The 20,459-nt window shown below is 38.5% G+C and overlaps 1 protein-coding gene across 2 annotated transcripts in view; it reads left to right on the top strand.

The window, feature by feature from the left end:
- Positions 1-20,459, top strand: part of LOC140135617 (uncharacterized) — a 43,273-nt gene that overhangs the window by 7,387 nt on the left and 15,427 nt on the right. For both annotated transcript variants that reach the window (XM_072157186.1, XM_072157187.1), the window contains exons 7-12: positions 5,686-5,793; positions 11,834-12,226; positions 17,678-18,079; positions 19,519-19,632; positions 19,906-20,019; positions 20,322-20,435. In XM_072157186.1, the coding sequence (XP_072013287.1) occupies positions 5,686-5,793; positions 11,834-12,226; positions 17,678-18,079; positions 19,519-19,632; positions 19,906-20,019; positions 20,322-20,435 (1,245 nt within the window). The remainder of the gene's footprint in view (positions 1-5,685; positions 5,794-11,833; positions 12,227-17,677; positions 18,080-19,518; positions 19,633-19,905; positions 20,020-20,321; positions 20,436-20,459) is intronic.

Below are 20,459 nucleotides of genomic sequence, written 5' to 3'. Positions count from 1 at the left end.
GGGCCCATACTTGGTGGGTGGAATCCTTGATATGAGGGGAATATATGTGCGAAATAAAAGCGCGGTCAACCAAGGTCAAAGGTCATCACGGAGGGTTCAAATTTCAATTTTTGTCTGATGGGGCTCAGACTGGGTGGGTGGAATCCTTGATATGAGGGGAAAACGTAAAAGTATAATCAAGGTCATCCGAGGTCATCCGAGGTCAAAGGTCAGCCAGGGGCTACATTTTAAAGTTTGTCTGATTTGGCTAAACTTGGTGAAAGTAATTCTCCATATCACGGGAGCATGAACAAAATCAAACCGAGGTCACTCGAGGGTTAAGGTCATACGGGGTCAGTATGCCCAATTGGGTTTCAAAGTGGTAAAAAGAATCCTCGATATGACGGTAACATGTCAACAAGTCAAAAGGGGTCATCAGGGTCAAATAGCATCGCTATCAGTTACTCTCACAGCTACAGGTGAAGTGAACTAGTATCATTAATAATAATGTAAATTAAAAACATCAAATGTCCTAACACCGTTCCCTGGGGTACACCTGACTTGAAGACTGAAGTTGGTATTGAACTTCTCCATCCACAACGACCTATTGTGTTCGGGCCGTCAGCCATTATTAATCAAATTCAAGATGGTGCCACGTATACCATAACAATCAAGTTTCTGGATCAAGCGCTGGTGGGGAACGGTGTCATAAGCTTTTTGAAAGTCTAATATTAAAGATAGTTTGTTGTCAAGTCTTCCACAGTGATGACAAGTTGTGCTCTGAATCTGTGCTGGAAAATGTATAATATTTTGAATTTCTCCAGTTGCGACATAATTTGAGAAAATAGAATGTGCTCGAACAATTTACAAGATACTGATGTCAACGACACGGGTCTATAGTTGGCATTGATAACTTTCTTAAAAATAGCCGGCAGAAGAAAGGTGACAACATTTTTACAATACTCCTAACAACTCACTTGGTATACGCTGGCAAATTTACGTAATTAATCGGGATTAATTACCATAGCAATAGGTGAAAACAATTTTGAACATATCGCGCTGCACTACAAGCAGGTTACACCAAGGCAGTTAAGCGAATGCCCTGGTGCCGTGTGTCATTACCGCTCATGCACTGATCAACCACACGATAAAAAGATTCGGGAAGCACCGTAAGAAAACTTGGCAAGTGGTGGCAATAAAGTTTCGCACCACGTACGTCGAAGTTCACTTTTCAAAGGCGAACTGTTGTTACAAAAATCAAAACGACTGGTAAACATGTCTACTAAATGACCTCAAAAGGTCAAATCTTCTCATTTCGTCTGAAAAATAAAATGACAAAATTGCAACAGTGACTGTCACCCTTTAGTGACCCTATTTAGCTAGTGTCAACATGGGGTCATCGGTTTGAATATTTTCCTAACATATTGGACTAACTCCATAACTATATGGTTTTTCACAATATAACAGTAATGCAAATGGAAAGAAAACTAAAATTGTTCGTCATTTTTCGGCACAAAAATTTTGGCAAAAATGACGTCACGGACATAAACAACAATCTCCTAATTAGCATAATGGTCGCCATTCCACCAGCTAGCTCGTCCTGTGATTGGTCCTTTAGTTATCTAGTTTTTATTCTATATCGATGGGTTACACTCATCACCTGTGTATAGCTGTGTTCACACATGGACTTATTACCGGTAATATTTTATCTAGGCTTATGTCCGATCGAATTAAATATTTCCGCTAATCCCTTAGTGCGTCCACATTTGTCGGCAATAGCGCTATACGCTGGCGAAGTTACGTAATAATCGGATTAACTACCATAGCAATAGGTGAATCATGCTGATTAGTTGCACCTGTAAGATTAGTATCTTTGAAAAGACCGGTATTGTATTCAATCTATGATTGCAGACATACAGGTGATGAGTGCAACCTGCTTGTAGTACAGCCCGAAATGTTCAAAATTGTTTTCACCTATTGCTATGGTAATTAATCCGATAAATGACGTAACTTCGCCAGCGTATGCCCGACGTGTTATGTCCGTTAAAGCCTATTACCGGTCATAAATCTCTTCTTTCTACATGAGCATCATCAGAAAATTTAACCCGATTTTAAATGTTTTCACTGAAAATTCACTTTCAATAAACGCCCTCTTTAGAACAAATTACAGACAATGCGGTAGGTATGTCATGTAAGAAAAATGCAAATTCAAAAGTTCCAAAATTAAGACCAATTTTGTATTTATGTAGGTTCTATTATTATTATTATTATTATTATTATTATTATTATTATTATTATTATTATTATTATTATTATTATTATTATTATTATTATTATTATTATTATTATTATTTTAGTTTGACAAAGTATACCCATTTTACAGTAGACTTAGCTCTATATCGCATTTTATACATGTAGGCCCTACTATGGTGGACATCTTTGAAAAAATGACATAATTAAAAAAAATTACACTGACACCCATCATCATGCTATTTTTTTCTTGGTGGGGGTCCCAAATTTACAAAAAGTCGGCTTCAATAAAATTGCGACCTCCCCTATTTCGGCAGCAAATATTTTATGACCCCCCACCGTTTACACCCCCCAAAAAAACCAGGCATCAGTCTTTTTGAATAAAATAAACACACTATCTGTAGTCATGCTGTGTTGTGACTCCTACATTTTGGTCATCAAAAATATTTTATGACACCCCTATTTTTCTTTCCGTATATATTTGGGACCCCCTAATCATCTTATAAAATGCAATTGCATGCCTTTCTGTTATCATGCTTATGGCTTAATAAATTTCATCTCCATCTACATCCAGGGCCATACTGCCCCCCCCACTGAACCCTCTGGAGGGTTAACATTTACTCCCCCCGTGTAGGTTATCCCAATAAGGATGGTCAATTGCTCCTGCGCCTGAATTTTTCACCCGATCATGGAGGGTGCGATGGAGAGTTTTCAGTGCCTTTATCACTACAGGTATCTGCTCCCCCGACCGTATCGGGACCCCACCCCCCTTGTCATGTAATAGTGTGGCTATCTCCTCCCAAAGCTTTTTTTATCCCAGAAATACTTTCCGTGTCTCTCCAAATTTTGAGCATAGCCAATGTTTCCTTGTCATTCCAATTGACCCCTCTATGGAAACGGGAAATCACAAGCAGCAAATAAATAAAGAAGCTCAAGGGGAAATGTAAGAAAGAACTGATTTTAATGTTCATTTTCAATGATTCTACCTGTTCAGTAATTCTTCCTGTTATCGTGAACGCTCCCATTTACTCATCTAACGGTGATGTCCGAAAAAAATACTCGCATCCCCAGGCCTTGCCGTTTGAGGCGAGCGATCGCTCTCGCTCGCCGCCGCTCGCCCAAACTCGATTTTTTAGTGAGCGATTTTCCACTCGCCATAGACACTAAATATCACTCGCTGCGAATCTCCCAAAATCAGCCACTGAATCAGCCATTTCAGTATTTAATCGATGCTGTGCTCCCTCCAAGCGTAGAAAGTGAAAAATGTTAGCGCACTTCGCGCGCATTTCAACATAAATGTACATAAATACCGTGTCAAGACAGAAACTCTACTTGATTATTTCCTAAATAAGTGATATTTGTGAAAATTCGCCTACAATCATGCTAGCGAGTGATTAACCACTCGCCTTTAAAATCTAAACGGCAAGGCCTGCATCCCCCTAGTTTATATTAATATTTGCAGCTGCAGCCATAAATTACTCTCCTTAAAATTTTCCGCGAGTGATATAGGCCTACTCACAATTATATCCGACAGCCCAATAGTGCTGCGTGTCCACACGTAATTACTATTACCGGACGTAACGTTTCGATCGGTCTTAACAGCTCTTAACTCTGGTCATCTTCAGCCTTAAATTGTCGGATTTCAAGCACATTACGTCGGATATAGTAATTTTTTTTATATCCGACGCTCATTCACACTGCCACTTATATCCGATACTATTACCGACGTAATTTAAGTCCGGTAATAGTCCGACTGTGTGAACACGACGAGTCGGCAATAGCTCTATGTCCGACGTGTTTATATCCGAGCTATTACCGGTCATAACTAACCGGAAATGGTCAGCAGAGCTAATGTCTCCTTCTCTTGCCAGTTCATTCCTCTATTGCGTTTGATATTCGCACCTGCATCCATGATGATTTTGTTTTATCTCTCACTGGTCACACTATTTATACTCTGCTTCAAATCAGTTGCGCGAGTGATTTAATTTAACCCGGAAGTGTTCTTCACGCTGAATCACGCAGAAAGGTGAAAGGTCACAGTTATATCCGACAGCCCAAAAGCGCTGTTCAGTGTTCACACGTAATTACTATTACCGATCGTAACGTTTCGATCGGTCTTAACAAGCTCTTAACCCTGGTCATCTTCGGATTTAAATTGTCGGATTTAAACCACATTACGTCGGATATAGTTATATCCGACGCTCATTCACACTGCCACTTATACCCGATACTATTACCGACGTAATTTAAGTCCGGTATTAAGTGGTTTAAGTCCGACTGTGTGAACAAGGCTTATTTCTGCAATCATAGATTGAATACAGTACTGGTCTTTTTAAAGATACTAATCTTACAGGTGCAAGTGATCAGCATGATATGATTCAATGCAGAGGTACCGCGTGAACGTATCAGAGCAGCGCGGTATATTCCAAAATTGTTTTCACCTATTGCTATGGTAGTTAATCCGATTTTTACGTAACTTCGCCAGCGTATCTACTCTAAGATGTTTATGTTTCTTCTCAACGCACTGAAGGGTCTATTGTTCTATTGTTTCCGATTTGAGCGCTGACATATTGGAAAATGTTGCCAATCAATATTCATGAAGTCGTGCGATCAACATCTACAGCTGTTCAATTGGGCGACTTTATTGTCAGGTGCTTTTATTCATACATTGGGCGTATCGAGCTGCATCGGTTGATCCGCAATTATATTTAATATAGTATTATAGGCCTACAAGTATGATTTGCTTTGCTTTATTGATTGATTCAGAAATAGTATGGCTATATGCTTCAGCAAATATATCACATTTGAGGTCCAGGGTAGACTCCTATATACGCGATGCTCATGTAAAATACTATGGTAGGCCTATACATAATAAAACACGATGTGGACCGCAGCTAATGTCTTTAAAAATACTACAGTAGGAGTGATATCATAATTACTTCAAATCCTTCTGTAGACCTATTGGCAAGCAATGTAGACAACTTACTTGTGTAGATTCTTATATCCGCCATACAGAGCGCACACTTTGCCTATGCTGCTGAACTGTCCGTAGCGAAATGGTAGAGCAAAGCGTGTTCACTGAGTATAATCAAATGAGCGCCCAAACCAATTTGTTTTTATAGGTTTTTATTGTAGGTAAACCTCTGTTTTGTGTGCATGCGACAACTCACGCACACCCTTGGGATGGACTAGTACAAAAGGTACCTCTCGTACGTATAGGCGCTTTTACGTGACTTTCGTTTCATCACTTATTGACAGTAGCCTGCCTATTATAGCGTTCATACGCTGGTCAGGTCAGTTACCGATTTAATGGCGGAAGCCCTTTATCTCGAACAAAAGGTACCTCTCGATGAATAGCGTGTGGGGAACTCCAATTGGCACAAAGGAACAATAAGCGTTACATAATCTATTTCTTCTCCTTCCTATATAAACTCCTTGTTTCTTCTCTTCTTGCAGCATGCGGTTTTGTCTGTGGTCACAATGCGATCATCAACGAAACGAATTGCAACTGTCAATGCGCACAACCAGGTTATGAATTAGAAGAAAGTGGATTAACTTGCCGAGGTAGGTGAAGAAGTTGGGTATATCAGTGATCCCAAAGCAAAAGTGTCTAAGGCTGATGAGTTCACATAGAAGTATACGGTATTCGCTATACGAAATACGCTCATTCGATCAGGCTGAGTTCATATAGGAGTATACTATGTGAACTCAGCCTGATCGAATGAGCGTATTTCGTATAGCGAATAGCGAGTATGTCAGTTTACCCATTTTCTTCGTCTTATCAAATGCTTGTAACTTTACTTCTTGAGGTCACATTGCATTCAATGAGGTGTCATAATGTGCAGAATTAGATAGTGCATCTATTAAAAAAATTAATTTACCCACATATGGTTTAGATTTTTAAAATTAGGACGGTATACTCTGCACTAAAATCGAACACGCACGATTCCCACTACACTATACTATACGCAGGTATGAAATTACCTTGCTCGATTTAAGCTATACGCGTGCACCTGCAAAACGTGCATCGTATACCCGAATAGTATACTTCTATGCGATCGTAGCCTTATGTGACCCGGTACTATGAAATTGCCTTGCTCGATTTAAGCTATACGCGTGCACCTGCAAAACGTGCACCGAATAGTATACTTCTATGTGATCGCAGCCTAAAGCCATAATGTATGATTTCAGTCGAATTTTAATTTTATTCTGTGCGAAAATTATTACATAATATTAGTAACAACTGTCAAGGTAACATATCTGATCATTTTAAGCTGAAATAATGAGGTACAATCGCATATAGTATCCCTATATTTACACGCATGATTGTAGAACATAAAGCCTTTGTTGGATATTATACTTCTATGTGATCGCAGCCTAAAGCCATAATGTATGATTTCAGTCAAATTTTAATTTTATTCTGTGCGAAAATTATTACATAATATTAGTAACAACTGTCAAGGTAACATATCTGATCATTTTAACTTGCTGAAACAATGAGGTACAATCGCATATAGTATCCCTATATTTGCACGCATGATTGTAGAACATAAAGCCTTTGTTAGATATTTGGTTCAAATCGACAGTATAATACTTTAACCTACTATTAATGTGTTTTAAACATGCTTGGAGCATTTTCTAGTTTCCAGAAAATTCCTCAGAAAATGCTTTATATTCCACCTTAATTCTATTTTACTATCGTGTATTATTATGGGCATGTAATACGATTTGCCTTAAAGCTTTTAATTATGCACAGGGTGTCCCAACAGAAATAAAGTGTTACAGAAAGAACTGTTTAAGCATTTTAACATATTTAACGCCACAACTAAATATAACTAAATAACTGGTGTGGTAAAGGAATAAATCAGCTATCACTTATTTTTTGAATTTTGACATTTGACCACACCGTTCTGAAAATATTAGAATTTTCGAAACCCCCTCATTTTTACACCTTTCCACGGATTCAAAGTCAATCGATAATCTGTATTCGGAGTATTAATCACTGCGCATTATCAGCGCATGAGCTTCGCCCGCGAGCTTTTTTCGGAATTTATTTTTTAGCGTTTTAAACTAATATAGTTTGCTATTAAAAGAAAGATATTTTCCACCTCTGTAAGACACATCGTGTTGGTCTATATATTTTATTTTTATCATAATTTCCGTTTTAATTGCACCCTTTTCCATTTCAGACTGCTGAAATGTTCAACTCAGTACAGTACTTAAACTTTTCGGAAGCAACCAGCAGAAATAATCGATATTTCTATTGTGGCTTGCAGAATCATTCATCCATGGGTGATTTTGGGAAAAAAAAACCAATCGGAAGTGGAAAACGGTGAAATCAAAACGTAAATTCTGACAAAACTATGATAGCCCACAATGATGTGCGTTAGATAAGAAAGAATAAACAGTTTACCAACCCAAAGTGTTAAATGACAACAAATAAACTCAAATCCTGACCGGCAGACAACCCAACTTGAAAAAAAGCAAGGGAATGTGCCAGTATGGGAATTGAACCCACGACCTTCCGATCTCTAGACGGACGCCTTATCCATTAGGCTAGGAACCATCTCCCAGTGTTGGAGGACTCGGGACTCCGACTCGGACTCGAGTCCGGACTCGATTCCTTTTTTCAAGGACTCGGATCGACTCGGACTTGGACTCGGAAGCTAAGGACTTGGACTCGGACTCGGACTCGGACCCCAAGGACTCGGTGACTCGGCTTCGAGTCCTCCCCGAGTCCGGCAAAATAGGGTCTTTTAGGTCTTTTTTTTATTCATTGTAAACTTCTTATACTTGATCAATGATCACATCATGTGATAAATGTAAGTAATTTTGCATGCAAATAAATTCAGTTTGTAAATAAAAGTACAACCAAAAAGCAAGATTGCTTTCAGTTATATCTTTAATTGGTTAAATCGATTTTAATCATTGACATGACTGCTTTGTTAGACGCAAGTCTAGAATGTACATGAATAATAATAATACTCTGGGCATTCAAAGTTAAATTTTGGTAAGGGTGTGTGGCACCGAACTTTGGGAAGAACTGATTTGGTAGCAAAATAGGGGCTTGATGAACTGAAATTTCAACATTTTTGTGGAGGTCTGTGAACTAAAATTGGGCCAAATTATAGGGTTTGGAGCTAACAAATTCAAAATGCTTAAGAGCTAAAATTTTCACAGAGTGTTAGGCTCAATGAACTGGAGCATAATGCAAATGTGTTAAGGAACTGCCGGAGAGCCTGAAAAGGGACCCTTGACCGCCGCACATACCCGTACCACCTTTACATGTGAGTGACCCCCCCCCACCACAGGAATACTAGGCCTACTGCATCGGCCTACAGCCGGATCCAACACCTCTTTGTTTGGCACCTGGGGTTTAGTAGTGACGTCATATTTTGATTGTAATATTGCATCTTTTGCCTGTCTAAAACACAAGCCTAATAAGTTACTGTAAGTCTGTGATTATACTCTGTTTCCAGGGTATGCTAGCTAAGTGGCTGAGCAAAAATTATGAGCATGGGGGGGGAGGGAAGGTAAAACTTGACAGATTGAAAGGGAGGGTGGAAGTAATTTTTTGGCAAGCCGAGAGGGGGGAACAAGCAATTTTTGGAACATAGACTTATGGGCACCTTTTAAATCAAACGCTCTAAAAGGCTTAGAAAACAGTACGGAAATGCTTACATAATGCAAATTTCCCTGCTCGCTGCGCTCGCAACATACAACACCATTATCTAAACCATTTAAAGTTTGTAAATTGGGATCCCCAAAAGTCAGTAAAAAATGGCATGTGCAAAGGGGGTGCAAAGATTTTTGGCAGGCCGGGGGCGGCAAGGGATTTTGGGCAGGCTCCGCTGAGAGGGGATAAGTATTTTTTGCAATTACACCCCTCCCGGCGGGCTCCGCATAATTATTGCACAGCCCCCAAATAATACTTGGCATGCTAGGTGGGACTAGCACATTATGTACTTAGGCCTACAAGAAAATAATATAGAACTAAAATTCTGGTTAAGTATAGATCTACGGTGATAAGGTATTGGTGAAAACCCCGGGGCTTGAATTTGATACATAAGAACTCGGACTCGGACTCGGACTCGAACATTGAGGACTCGGACTCGGACATCAGAAATTGGCAGGGACTTGGACTCGGACTTGGACTCGGACACCAAGGACTCGGACTCGGATGATGAGGACTCGACTACAACACTGCCATCTCACACTGATAAACGGTGGTTAAAACTGGGTCTAATGTAAGCAGTCGTGGTATACAAAACACAAACAAATATTGCGCAAGTACACAATTGAAGGAGATCATTACTGATGCATAATCGTGTCCCCCAGTATGATAAGTAAAGTAGGTAATGGGGATACGCATTCTGCACAAGAACAAATAAACACAATGGGGAACGATTGCTCGCTACAGGAGGAAACTGAATATATTTAATAAGAAAGAACGAACAGTTTATCAACCCAAAGTGTTACAATTAAACATGGCAACACATAAACACAAATCCCGACAGGCAGACAACCAACCTTGAAAAAACAAAGCAAGGGAATGTGCCGGCATGGGAGTTTTAATCACCGTTTATCAGTGGGAGTTGGTAGCCTAATGGACAAGGTCGTGGGTTCGATTCCCATGCCGGCACATTCCCTTGCTTTGTTTTTTCAAGTTGGATTGTCTGCCGGTCGGGATTTGTGTTTATTTGTTGTAATTTTTAACTGTGAACGGACTGAAAATGAGGTAGTTTCGTAAAATTCTTATATTTCAAGAACGGCGGTCAATTGTCAATATGTGATAGCTGATATATTCCACAACCATATCAATTATTTAGTTATGTTTGGTTTTTGAGTTTACAATACCCACAAAATTTAAGTTCCCACGATATTTTTCTTTCAGGGACACCCTGTATGTTGCTTCATACAGCTTCACGTGGGAAAATGTGCAAAGTTTAACAACAACAACAACAACAACAACGAAAATTAGACAAATTTGCTCAAAGTTTCGACTTTTGAACTTTGCCAATATTTGAGCGAATTTGCATAGGCCCCTACTTTTGTGCAACTTTGCACAACGTTTGTGTAACATCGCACAATTTAATGTTATTTAAATGACATCCCGAGCTATATAAGGTTAAAATTTATCATAACTGTTGCAACAAGTTTAATATATAAACATGTTTTTAACTGTACAAACCTACCTTTTCATATTCCATCAAACAAGCTTGATTTAGTTCCAAAATTCACGCTTTAGGCTATAGGTATTTTTGACGTAACCGATGGTGCCATCTCCAGAAGTTTTCGCGTTGTACGAGCGCTTGATGTACGCTCGTTTTGACGCTAATTTACGCTAGCGTATCATGAATTGTCAAGCGCGTCTGACATTTTTTTACTGCGTGACGCAATTCTGCATTTATTCAAGATGGCGAATTTCGCGATGTGATTTATTTTTCTGGGAAAATTCCCTCATTTTTTTAAGGGATCCAAAATGAGCGTTTATTGCGTTTCAACAGTATTTTTTGTGGAACATGAGAGCACCTCAGACCTATCGAATTGCATTCTGAATACGAAGCATGTCTTTCTGATATCAAATAATTTTCATTTTTCAAAATCACAATATAATACAAATTTTATGACAAATTATAAAATTTGATATTTTTCACATTTTGATATTATAACAGTCCTCGAAGTAAATTATATAAATCTAATGATATATTCTTAAAGTGTATGTAGCAGGGAGGAAAAGCCGACGGTCAATTGAAAATTTTGACCTTTCATATTGAAGATATGGATTTTTTCCCAAAAGACCTTATTTTTGTTTGGTGTTTTGGGAAAAAAAATCCATATCTTCAATACGAAAGGTCGGCTTTTTATCCCACCTACATACACTTTAAGTATAAATCATCAGATTTATAAAGTTTACTTCGAGTACTGTTAAATATCAAAAATATCAATTTTAATGATTTGCCATAAAATGTGTATTAAATTGCGAATTTCAAAAAGCAAAATTATTTGATATCAGAATGACATTCTTCGTATTCAGAATGCAATTCGATATGTCTGATGTGCTCTAATGTCCCAAAATAAATACTGTCCAAACGTTCATACCCCAGCCCTTAATGCTCTGCCACCTTTTACTCATCTGACCATCTTTTCATGTGACGGAAGTGATGCTGATATTATAAAACGTTTCTTGCTTTTCCGGTTATTTTTGAATTAATTTTTGAAACAAAATCTTTCAAGAAAAATAACCGCTTTCACTTGTTTTCAAAAAGTTGTTTTTACCTTGTTTTTACCACATAATTTCCCTCATTTATTGAAGCTATGCCCTCCTTCCAATAAACCTTGATATCAAAGTGTTGGCAACTGTTTAATCCTAATGCAAAATTAACCTTTGATGCAAAAGTAAAAATTTAGTCCTTACTCTATATAGCTAGGGTGATCTAAAAGTCAGGATCGCCATTATAAATTCATACAAGTTTTATAAAATACAGGTTTATGTAATGCTGTGTACCTTCGGTAATTGTTGTCTTTTTAACATGTTTAATCGAACGTTAAAACATTTTCTCTTGTAACATTGGATTTTTAATATTTTTATATATTTTTGTAGATATTAACGAATGCCTGCTAGAGACCGATCTTTGCGAGCATCTATGTATCAACACCGATGGGTCATATGATTGCGATTGTCAAAATGAGTATGAATTACAACCAGATGGCTACTCGTGTGCTTTCTTAGAATTCCAGTTTTCTAAGGTGACAGTGCCATTATTAACACCTAAAACGACTTCACTGCCACCGTCTGAAGCAACCTCTCTGCCAAGTTCTGCAGCTGCGACTGCCGCCACAACATTACCGCAAAATATGGCGACACAAACAGTACTAAGTATGACAACGATATCAGTGTCCGTTCCGGCGACATTTCAAACAACAAGTGCGAGCCCACTAGGCATCAGGAAGAAGGTTGGCAACAAACTGTTCAGGCAGGTTGGCATTCAGGACGGTGAGACCCAATTCTAGTCACTATATAAAATAGTACAAAAACAACCAGTTTTTGACCTTAGCTTTTACCGTTCTGCTAGCGCTTTCTACATGTTTAACGTTGGTGCTAGGTGGTGAAAAACTAGAAACACTACTGTGATGCAAAAAATAAAAATTAATATGTGCGGAAGTGTTTTTTTTTTATTATTATTTATTTTTAGGACCAGTGATTCGAATGATTTTACTGGTGTTGCCGTAAGTTTTCACGGTTCTGTCTGAGTGCGTTTGGTTTTTCAAATCGCAAAAGTACCGCAAAAGACTGTGACCGCGAAAGACGGTGACCGCTAGTGTAATAAATTACCTTTGAGTGTGTGAGAGTGGGTTCGGGTTGATTTGAGTTGCAACCGGCTAGTTTTCGTCTGGGTTTATAATTGATATCACTACGGTGACCATTCACGCGGTACTGCATCATATGATGGTTTCGGCAACATATTGGATGTTACAGAGTAAGTATTTGATGAGGTAAATGACGTTGCTGGTCGAACAAGCGATGGTCTGTTTTGGCAACACCATTTAAAATAAGTAAGCCTCTTCCTGAGATTCCGGAAGAACTTCAATTCACTGACACACAGTGACAACATGCACTTGCACATTTTTTTTATGTCAAGGCATTAACAGCTGTTATCATTACGATAAAGCTGACGGCGCCTAGATAGCTATTAACCTCCTTTTTGAAGCTGGTCCGTTTCACAATTCCAGGAATGTGAGGCGGGAGTGCATTCCATGTGCGGGCTGTTGATGGAATGAAAGACCGCGACGAAGGCGAGGGTCAGTCAGCTGGTCCGGAAGCAGTTGGCATAGTAATTCAGGGGCATTCCCGTACAAAATTCGATGGAACATAGTGGTGGCCACCTACTGTTATACGGTGAACCAAAGGCTGAATTTGAAAAGAGGAAAGTTCTTCTCCAGGGAGATGATGCGAGCAGCACGCCTCTGGACTGCATCTAGTTTTGACAGTGATATAGGAGTTGCTCCATGCCATGCTGTGCTAGCATACTCCATACTAGTTAGATCTCATATAGATGAGACCTTACAGACGATGATAGCGGACTGGGTTAACGAGGTTCTTAATCAGATCTAAGAAGAGACGACTCCGGGAGACGACTATCGTGAGATTTGTGCTTAGTATATACCTAGGTGCTGAGCAGTCTATCAACAGGCTCCCAACAGGAACGGGAACAATGAGAAAGCACCAGGTGCAAACACTGACAGCTAGACTTTTACTACCATTGTGGTGGTGGCATGTCTCGTATCCCTGCTCGCATGTAATTATGTGGTTGATGCCCCATGGAACGACCTCAGTCTGCGAGTCCTTTGCTGAGTTTATAGGTATGTCAACCTTTCCGTTGCAGAAAATGCACTTACGGTATTCAAGTGGCACTCATGGTAGGCCTACTTGATGTCAGAATTGGTTCCCCTGGCTTTATTATATTCAACAACAAGGTACCAACATTAGAGCGACAGGCACTGGCTGATAGTCTTCTAACAAGCAAAGCCAAGTGGAAATGCCCAAAGAACCGCTTTGAAACTAGGTTCGGAAAACCCAAGTTCTCCACAGTTATCACCGAGTCTACAACACTTACATATACAGATTTAGTTCTACAGGATTCATGGTTCATGCTTAACAAATTTGCAAATACGCCATGAGTTTCTAACGGAACCGGTTGAAACCTGGGCAGACTCTGCTTCATATCAAGCTTCACTAGCAAACATTGATGTATTGAATGTAATCAAAGATTGTGTCAAGCGTGGTGTGAAGTTGAGCTCGAATTTCTTGTCAGCAGCAAGATCTGAAGAAAGAACACTATCAGAATGTTCTTAAAGAAGATCGAAAGAAGATGCCAATGTGCAACTTACGTTAACGCAAAGCAAAAACTGACAAGTACGCCTAGTTGAGATTGAAAAGCTATGGATAAATTGTTCAAGGAACTCACTTAAGGGGAAGCTGCACCAGGATTGTTGTGAAATAGGGGTATTTTTGTCTTTTTATGTTTTTTCTAAATTAAAAATCTATAGAATTTGGGCCTTTATTTGCTTTTTATTTGATTCAAATCGGACATTTGGTTCAGAAGTTGCAAGTAATCAAAGGGAACAGCGTAATGCGAAAAAGTCGCGAATTGAATTATGTCCTATACTAATACACGTAATGTATTTCTTATGTATTGTATTGTTTTCAAGGGGCGATATTTAAGGAATTTCTGGATAAAAATTAATTTCTGAATAATGTAATATGTTTATTGCATATAAAGAGCGCTAATAAATAAAAATTAATATGTGCGGAAGTGGTTTTTTTTATTATTTATTTTTAGGACCAGTGATTCGAATGATTTTACTGGTGTTGCCGTAAGTTTTCACGGTTCTGTCTGAGTGCGTTTGGTTTTTCAAATCGCAAAAGTACCGCAAAAGACAGTGACCGCGAAAGACGGTGACCGCTAGTGTAATAAATTACCTTTGAGTGTGTGAGGAGTGGGTTCGGGTTGATTTGAGTTGCAACCGGCTAGTTTTCGTCTGGGTTTATAATTGATATCACTACGGTGACCATTCACGCGGTACTGCATCATATGATGGTTTCGGCAACATATTGGATGTTACAGAGTAAGTATTTGATGAGGTAAATGACGTTGCTGGTCGAACAAGCGATGGTCTGTTTTGGCAACACCATTTAAAATAAGTAAGCCTCTTCCTGAGATTCCAGAAGAACTTCAATTCACTGACACACAGTGACAACATGCACTTGCACATTTTTTTTATGTCAAGACATATCAAGGCATTAACAGCTGTTATCATTACGATAAAGCTGACGACGCCTAGATAGCTATTAACCTCCTTTTTGAAGCTGGTCCGTTTCACAATTCCAGGAATGTGAGGCGGGAGTGCATTCCATGTGCGGGCTGTTGATGGAATGAAAGACCGCGACGAAGGCGAGGGTCAGTCAGCTGGTCCGGAAGCAGTTGGCATAGTAATTCAGGGCATTCCCGTACAAAATTCGATGGAACATAGTGGTGGCCACCTACTGTTATACGGTGAACCAAAGGCTGAATTTGAAAAGAGGAAAGTTCTTCTCCAGGGAGATGATGCGAGCAGCACGCCTCTGGACTGCATCTAGTTTTGACAGTGATATAGGAGTTGCTCCATGCCATGCTGTGCTAGCATACTCCATACTAGTTAGATCTCATATAGATGAGACCTTACAGACGATGATAGCGGACTGGGTTAACGAGGTTCTTAATCAGATCTAAGAAGAGACGACTCCGGGAGACGACTATCGTGAGATTTGTGCTTAGTATATACCTAGGTGCTGAGCAGTCTATCAACAGGTTCCCAACAGGAACGGGAACAACGAGAAAGCACCAGGTGCAAACACTGACAGCTAGACTTTTACTACCATTGTGGTGGTGGCATGTCTCGTATCCCTGCTCGCATTATGTGGTTGATGCCCCATGGAACGACCTCAGTCTGCGAGTCCTTTGCTGAGTTTATAGGTATGTCAACCTTTCCGTTGTAGAAAATGCACTTACGGTATTCAAGTGGCTCTCATGGTAGGCCTACTTGATGTCAGAATTGGTTCCCCTGGCTTTATTATATTCAACAACAAGGTACCAACATTAGAGCGACAGGCACTGGCTGATAGTCTTCTAACAAGCAAAGCCAAGTGGAAATGCCCAAAGAACCGCTTTGGAACTAGGTTCGGAAAATCCAAGTTCTCCACAGTTATCACCGAGTCTACAACACTTACATATGAAGAGCTTTGTTTCAAAACCCCTTACATCCACTTTTGGCCAAATTGAGTTATTGGCATAATATTATACTGTGGGTAAAAATACACATTTTGGTGGTTGTTTGACCTTCATACTACTTTCACTTCCGGAGTTATCGCATATTTCCCGTTTGGGAAATCTTAGGGAATTTCCGGAAATCTGAACTTAAAATGAATATGGAATTGTTTTGTTTTAATTTTTTGATGTATAATGGTAGCCTGGAATGTTCTTTACCTATTAAAACCAAAAGGAACTGTTTTTGGGTCACTATGTTTGAAAAAATCATTTTAATTAACAAAAGGTGTAGCTTCGGAAATACTCAAAAAATGCCATTTTCCCGAATTTAATTAAAAATTCATAATTAAAAAAGTAAATGAGATATTTCAATTTTTCTTTTTGATTTTCAAAGCATTAGTCAAGTTACATAATGTAGTGCAAACAAATTGGCTCAAATTTGATTGCAAAGGTGGTTTCTAGAAAAGGGGTAAATTTATTTTGTTGCAAAACCCCTTACATCCACAAAAGGTGCGATATAAAAGAAATAATAAAATAAATAGGAAGCCTTGAAAATTGTCCCAAACCTATTCTTTTAGTTTCTATTCATCAACACTTTATCCAATCCCAAATTGAATCAAATCGAACAAGTAATACTTGCACAATTAAAAAAAGCTGTTTTTCTCAAAAAGCCAAAAGTGGATGTAAGGGGTTTTGCAACAAAGCTCTTCATATACAGATTTAGTTGCACAGGATTCCTGGTTCATGCTTAACAAATTTGCAAATACGCCATGAGTTTCTAACGGAACCGGTTGAAACCTTGGCAGACTCTGCTTCATATCAAGCTTCACTAGCAAACATTGATGCATTGAATGTAATCAAAGATTGTGTCAAGCGTGGTGTGAAGTTGAGCTCGAATTTCTTGTCAGCAGCAAGATCTGAAGAAAGAACACTATCAGAATGTTCTTAAAGAAGATCGAAAGAAGATGCCCATGTGCAACTTACGTTAACGCAAAGCAAAAACTGACAAGTACGCCTAGTTGAGATTGAAAAGCTATGGATAAATTGTTCAAGGAACTCACTTAAAAAGGTGTGTTATTGAAGTTTATGCAGTATATATAATGTAGATGAACAATTTCAAGTTATCATGGTTATTGTCAAATTATTCTTCAAACTATGCTGTTATTATGTATTATGTCCATGTTCATAACAAAAGATTTTTAAGGTGGTTGAGGAGGGATGTATGTAGGTTTACTCATCACTTTACCGTTAATTTTTCTTGGGGGTATCATGATGACCCCAACCAGAAGGTTACAGACCTTACAGACCACGTAAACTAAATATGATTTAAAAGGTGCCATTCTTGCAGAAAAAATATATGATTCTGGTCAGTATTTTGGTTAAATTTTTGAAATACAAGCCTTCAAGCCTGTCGAGTTCGGCAACCTTGCATTTCAAATATTCAATCATGTTTGAATTTATCAATATTTTGGAGCAGGTATATATTTAGGCAATGGAACGAATTTAAACTAGGGACAGATGGAAAACAAGACACTTTGAAAAAAGGGGACACCAGATGCATAGTAAATGCTAATACATTGTATACACTATATGCTCACTTTATTGTATATAATCCATATTTTGGCAACTCTATTTTTCAGAAACGACATGTAACCATGACCTGACAGAGCCGGGAATGATAAGTTCTCCCAATTACCCCGACAACTACCCCATCAATGCCTACTGCCAATACCATCTTACAGCACCAACTGGTTTCAAAGTTGAACTTGTCATTCAAGATTTGGAAATCGAATCACTATATTATTATTCATCATATTTCTATGACAATTCAATTCATGACTTTGCTGAATGTCCATGGGACTATCTGAGTATTTACGACGGGCCGGAAGCCGATGAAAATCGATTAATCGACGTGTTCTGCGGATCTACGGTCGATGTCCTCGAGCCGGTAATACGTTCTTCAGGGCAATATATCTATCTCGAGTTCAAATCCGATGATCTTGTTAACAAAAGAGGTTTCCAAGCCAATTTTACATTTTTAGGTAGGTAAAACCTGAATAGAAATACTTATATAGTTGAAACGATATCAATAGCTTTCTGATGGGCAGACTCAAACCGGGGGTATTTACCTAAATAATCATGACCGGTCTTGTAAGGCTCATTGAAAAGGTTAAACAATTTATTTATCTAAACCTGTCCTTCTTTCTTTTTCTTGCTTGCTTGCTTGCTTGCTTGCTTTCTTTCTTTCTTTCTTTTTCTTTTCTGCTTTTCTCTTGCTTGCTTGCTTGCTTGCTTGCTTGCTTCTCTTTCTTTCTTCCTTCTACATATGCCTACTTTGTTTCCATTTTTTTTTTTTATTTGCTGCTTAGCTTGTGATTATCCGTTTCCATGTTAATTATTTATTTAACCCCGTTCCCATAAATCTACCCTTTATTAGATTTCGCTTGTGGTTTCTTTTTTCGTTTTTTTTATTGCTATACAGTTCCCATTTTTTATATTTCCTGCTTAGTCTGCGATTTCCCGTTTGCATGTTATGTATTTAATTCTGTTCATTTAACTTTCTTTGTGCTTGATAATTATTTTTCTAACATATAAGACATAATGTTGTGATTGCCGCACACTTCCTTTAATAACTGGTTTTCAGATATATCAATGATTGCAGCCCTAAGGGACCGTTCACAAACACTTGTTAGGGGGGGGCCTGATGCAAAAGAATTTCACCGCGAAAGTTTTTCGCCCCCCCCTTACAGACCTCAAAAATGTCAGCCCCCCCCCCCTTTTTTTGACATGAAAATTATTATGGGTCAACCCATAGAAAAACATATAAACTCAATTTTTTTCAGAAATGTTTGGTCATTTTTTTCAGGGCGCCCACTTAGGAGGGTCAAAAATTTTCAGGGTCTCCCTTTTTGCATCAGGCCCCCTAACAAGTGTTTGTGAACGGTCCCTAACCCATGTCAAAATGGAGGTAGCTGTACAGATCGAGTAGATGCCTTACCTGTTCATTATACTGCTGGCTACTTGTATACACACGTGAACACAAAAATCTTGTCAATTGTTTTGTGTTTGTCAATAATTAAGCAAAGAGTAACGTATTTTTGAGGGTTTGCACTACCTGAAATGGTAAAATGAGTATCTTTAAGCCATCAGTTTTGATATATAGATGATTATGATATTGCGAAACCACAATATTGAAATGTTGAAACCTGTACATGTGCTGCTGGATACATTGGATATGTAACTTGCTTTATATTTTCGTTATCTGAAACAATAAATTGAATACTTGTAAATTCATTGGATTGATAATACATATTACGATCCTATTCCTGCAGAACGAATAAATGTTTTATATGTACATATGCTGCTGGCTACACGTAGATATTATGTGAACGCAAAAACCTTGCCAATTCAGTGTTTTTATCAGACACTCCACGATATTGAAATGTTAAAACGTTTGTTTATCCAATAATATTGTTTTCAGATATCGACGATTGCAGCCCTAACCCATGTCAAAATGAAGGTAATTGTACAGATGGAGTAGATTCCTATACCTGTACATGTGCTGCTGGATACACTGGAACCATATGCGATACAAGTAAGTGAAAAAAGTATCATATTTGCTTCGGATTTTCACTATCTGAAACGGTAGATTTAATACTTGTAAAGCCATGATGGAATTGGCTAAATATTGCGATCCTATTCCATGTCAATATTATGATGTTTTACCTTGTGTACCTATGCTGCTGGTTACACGTAGACACATGTGAACGCAAAAACCTTGCCAATTCAGTGTTTTTATCAGACATTTTAAACCACAATATTGAAATGTTGAAACATTTTGCTTCTCCAATCATAATATTTTTTTCAGACATCGACGATTGCACCCCTAACCCATGTCAAAATGAAGGTAATTGTACAGATGGAGTAGATTCCTATACCTGTACATGTGCTGCTGGATACACTGGAACCATATGCGATACAAGTAAGTGAAAAGTATCATATTTGCTTCGGATTTTCACTATCTGAAACGGTAGATTGAATACTTGTAAAGCCATGATGGGATTGGCTATATTGCGATCCTATTACATGTAAATATGTAGGGGCAGATCGAAAAGATGTTTTATCTTGTGTACATATGCTTACCTTATGTACATATGCTGCTGGTTACACGCAGGCACATGTGAACGCAAAACCCTTGCCAATTCAGTGTCTTATCAGACATTTTAAACCACAATATTGAAATGTTGAAACATTTTGCTTCTCCAATCATAATACTTTTTTCAGACATCGACGATTGCACCCCTAACCCATGTCAAAATGAAGGTAATTGTACAGATGGAGTAGATTCCTATACCTGTACATGTGCTGCTGGATACACTGGAGCCATATGCGATACAAGTAAGTGAAAAAAGTATCATATTT

The sequence above is a fragment of the Amphiura filiformis genome, chromosome 16, assembly GCF_039555335.1.
Source record: "Amphiura filiformis chromosome 16, Afil_fr2py, whole genome shotgun sequence".
Lineage (NCBI taxonomy): Eukaryota > Metazoa > Echinodermata > Ophiuroidea > Amphilepidida > Amphiuridae > Amphiura > Amphiura filiformis.
Note: the sequence above shows the minus strand (reverse complement) of the source record. Positions and strands in the feature narration are given on the sequence as shown.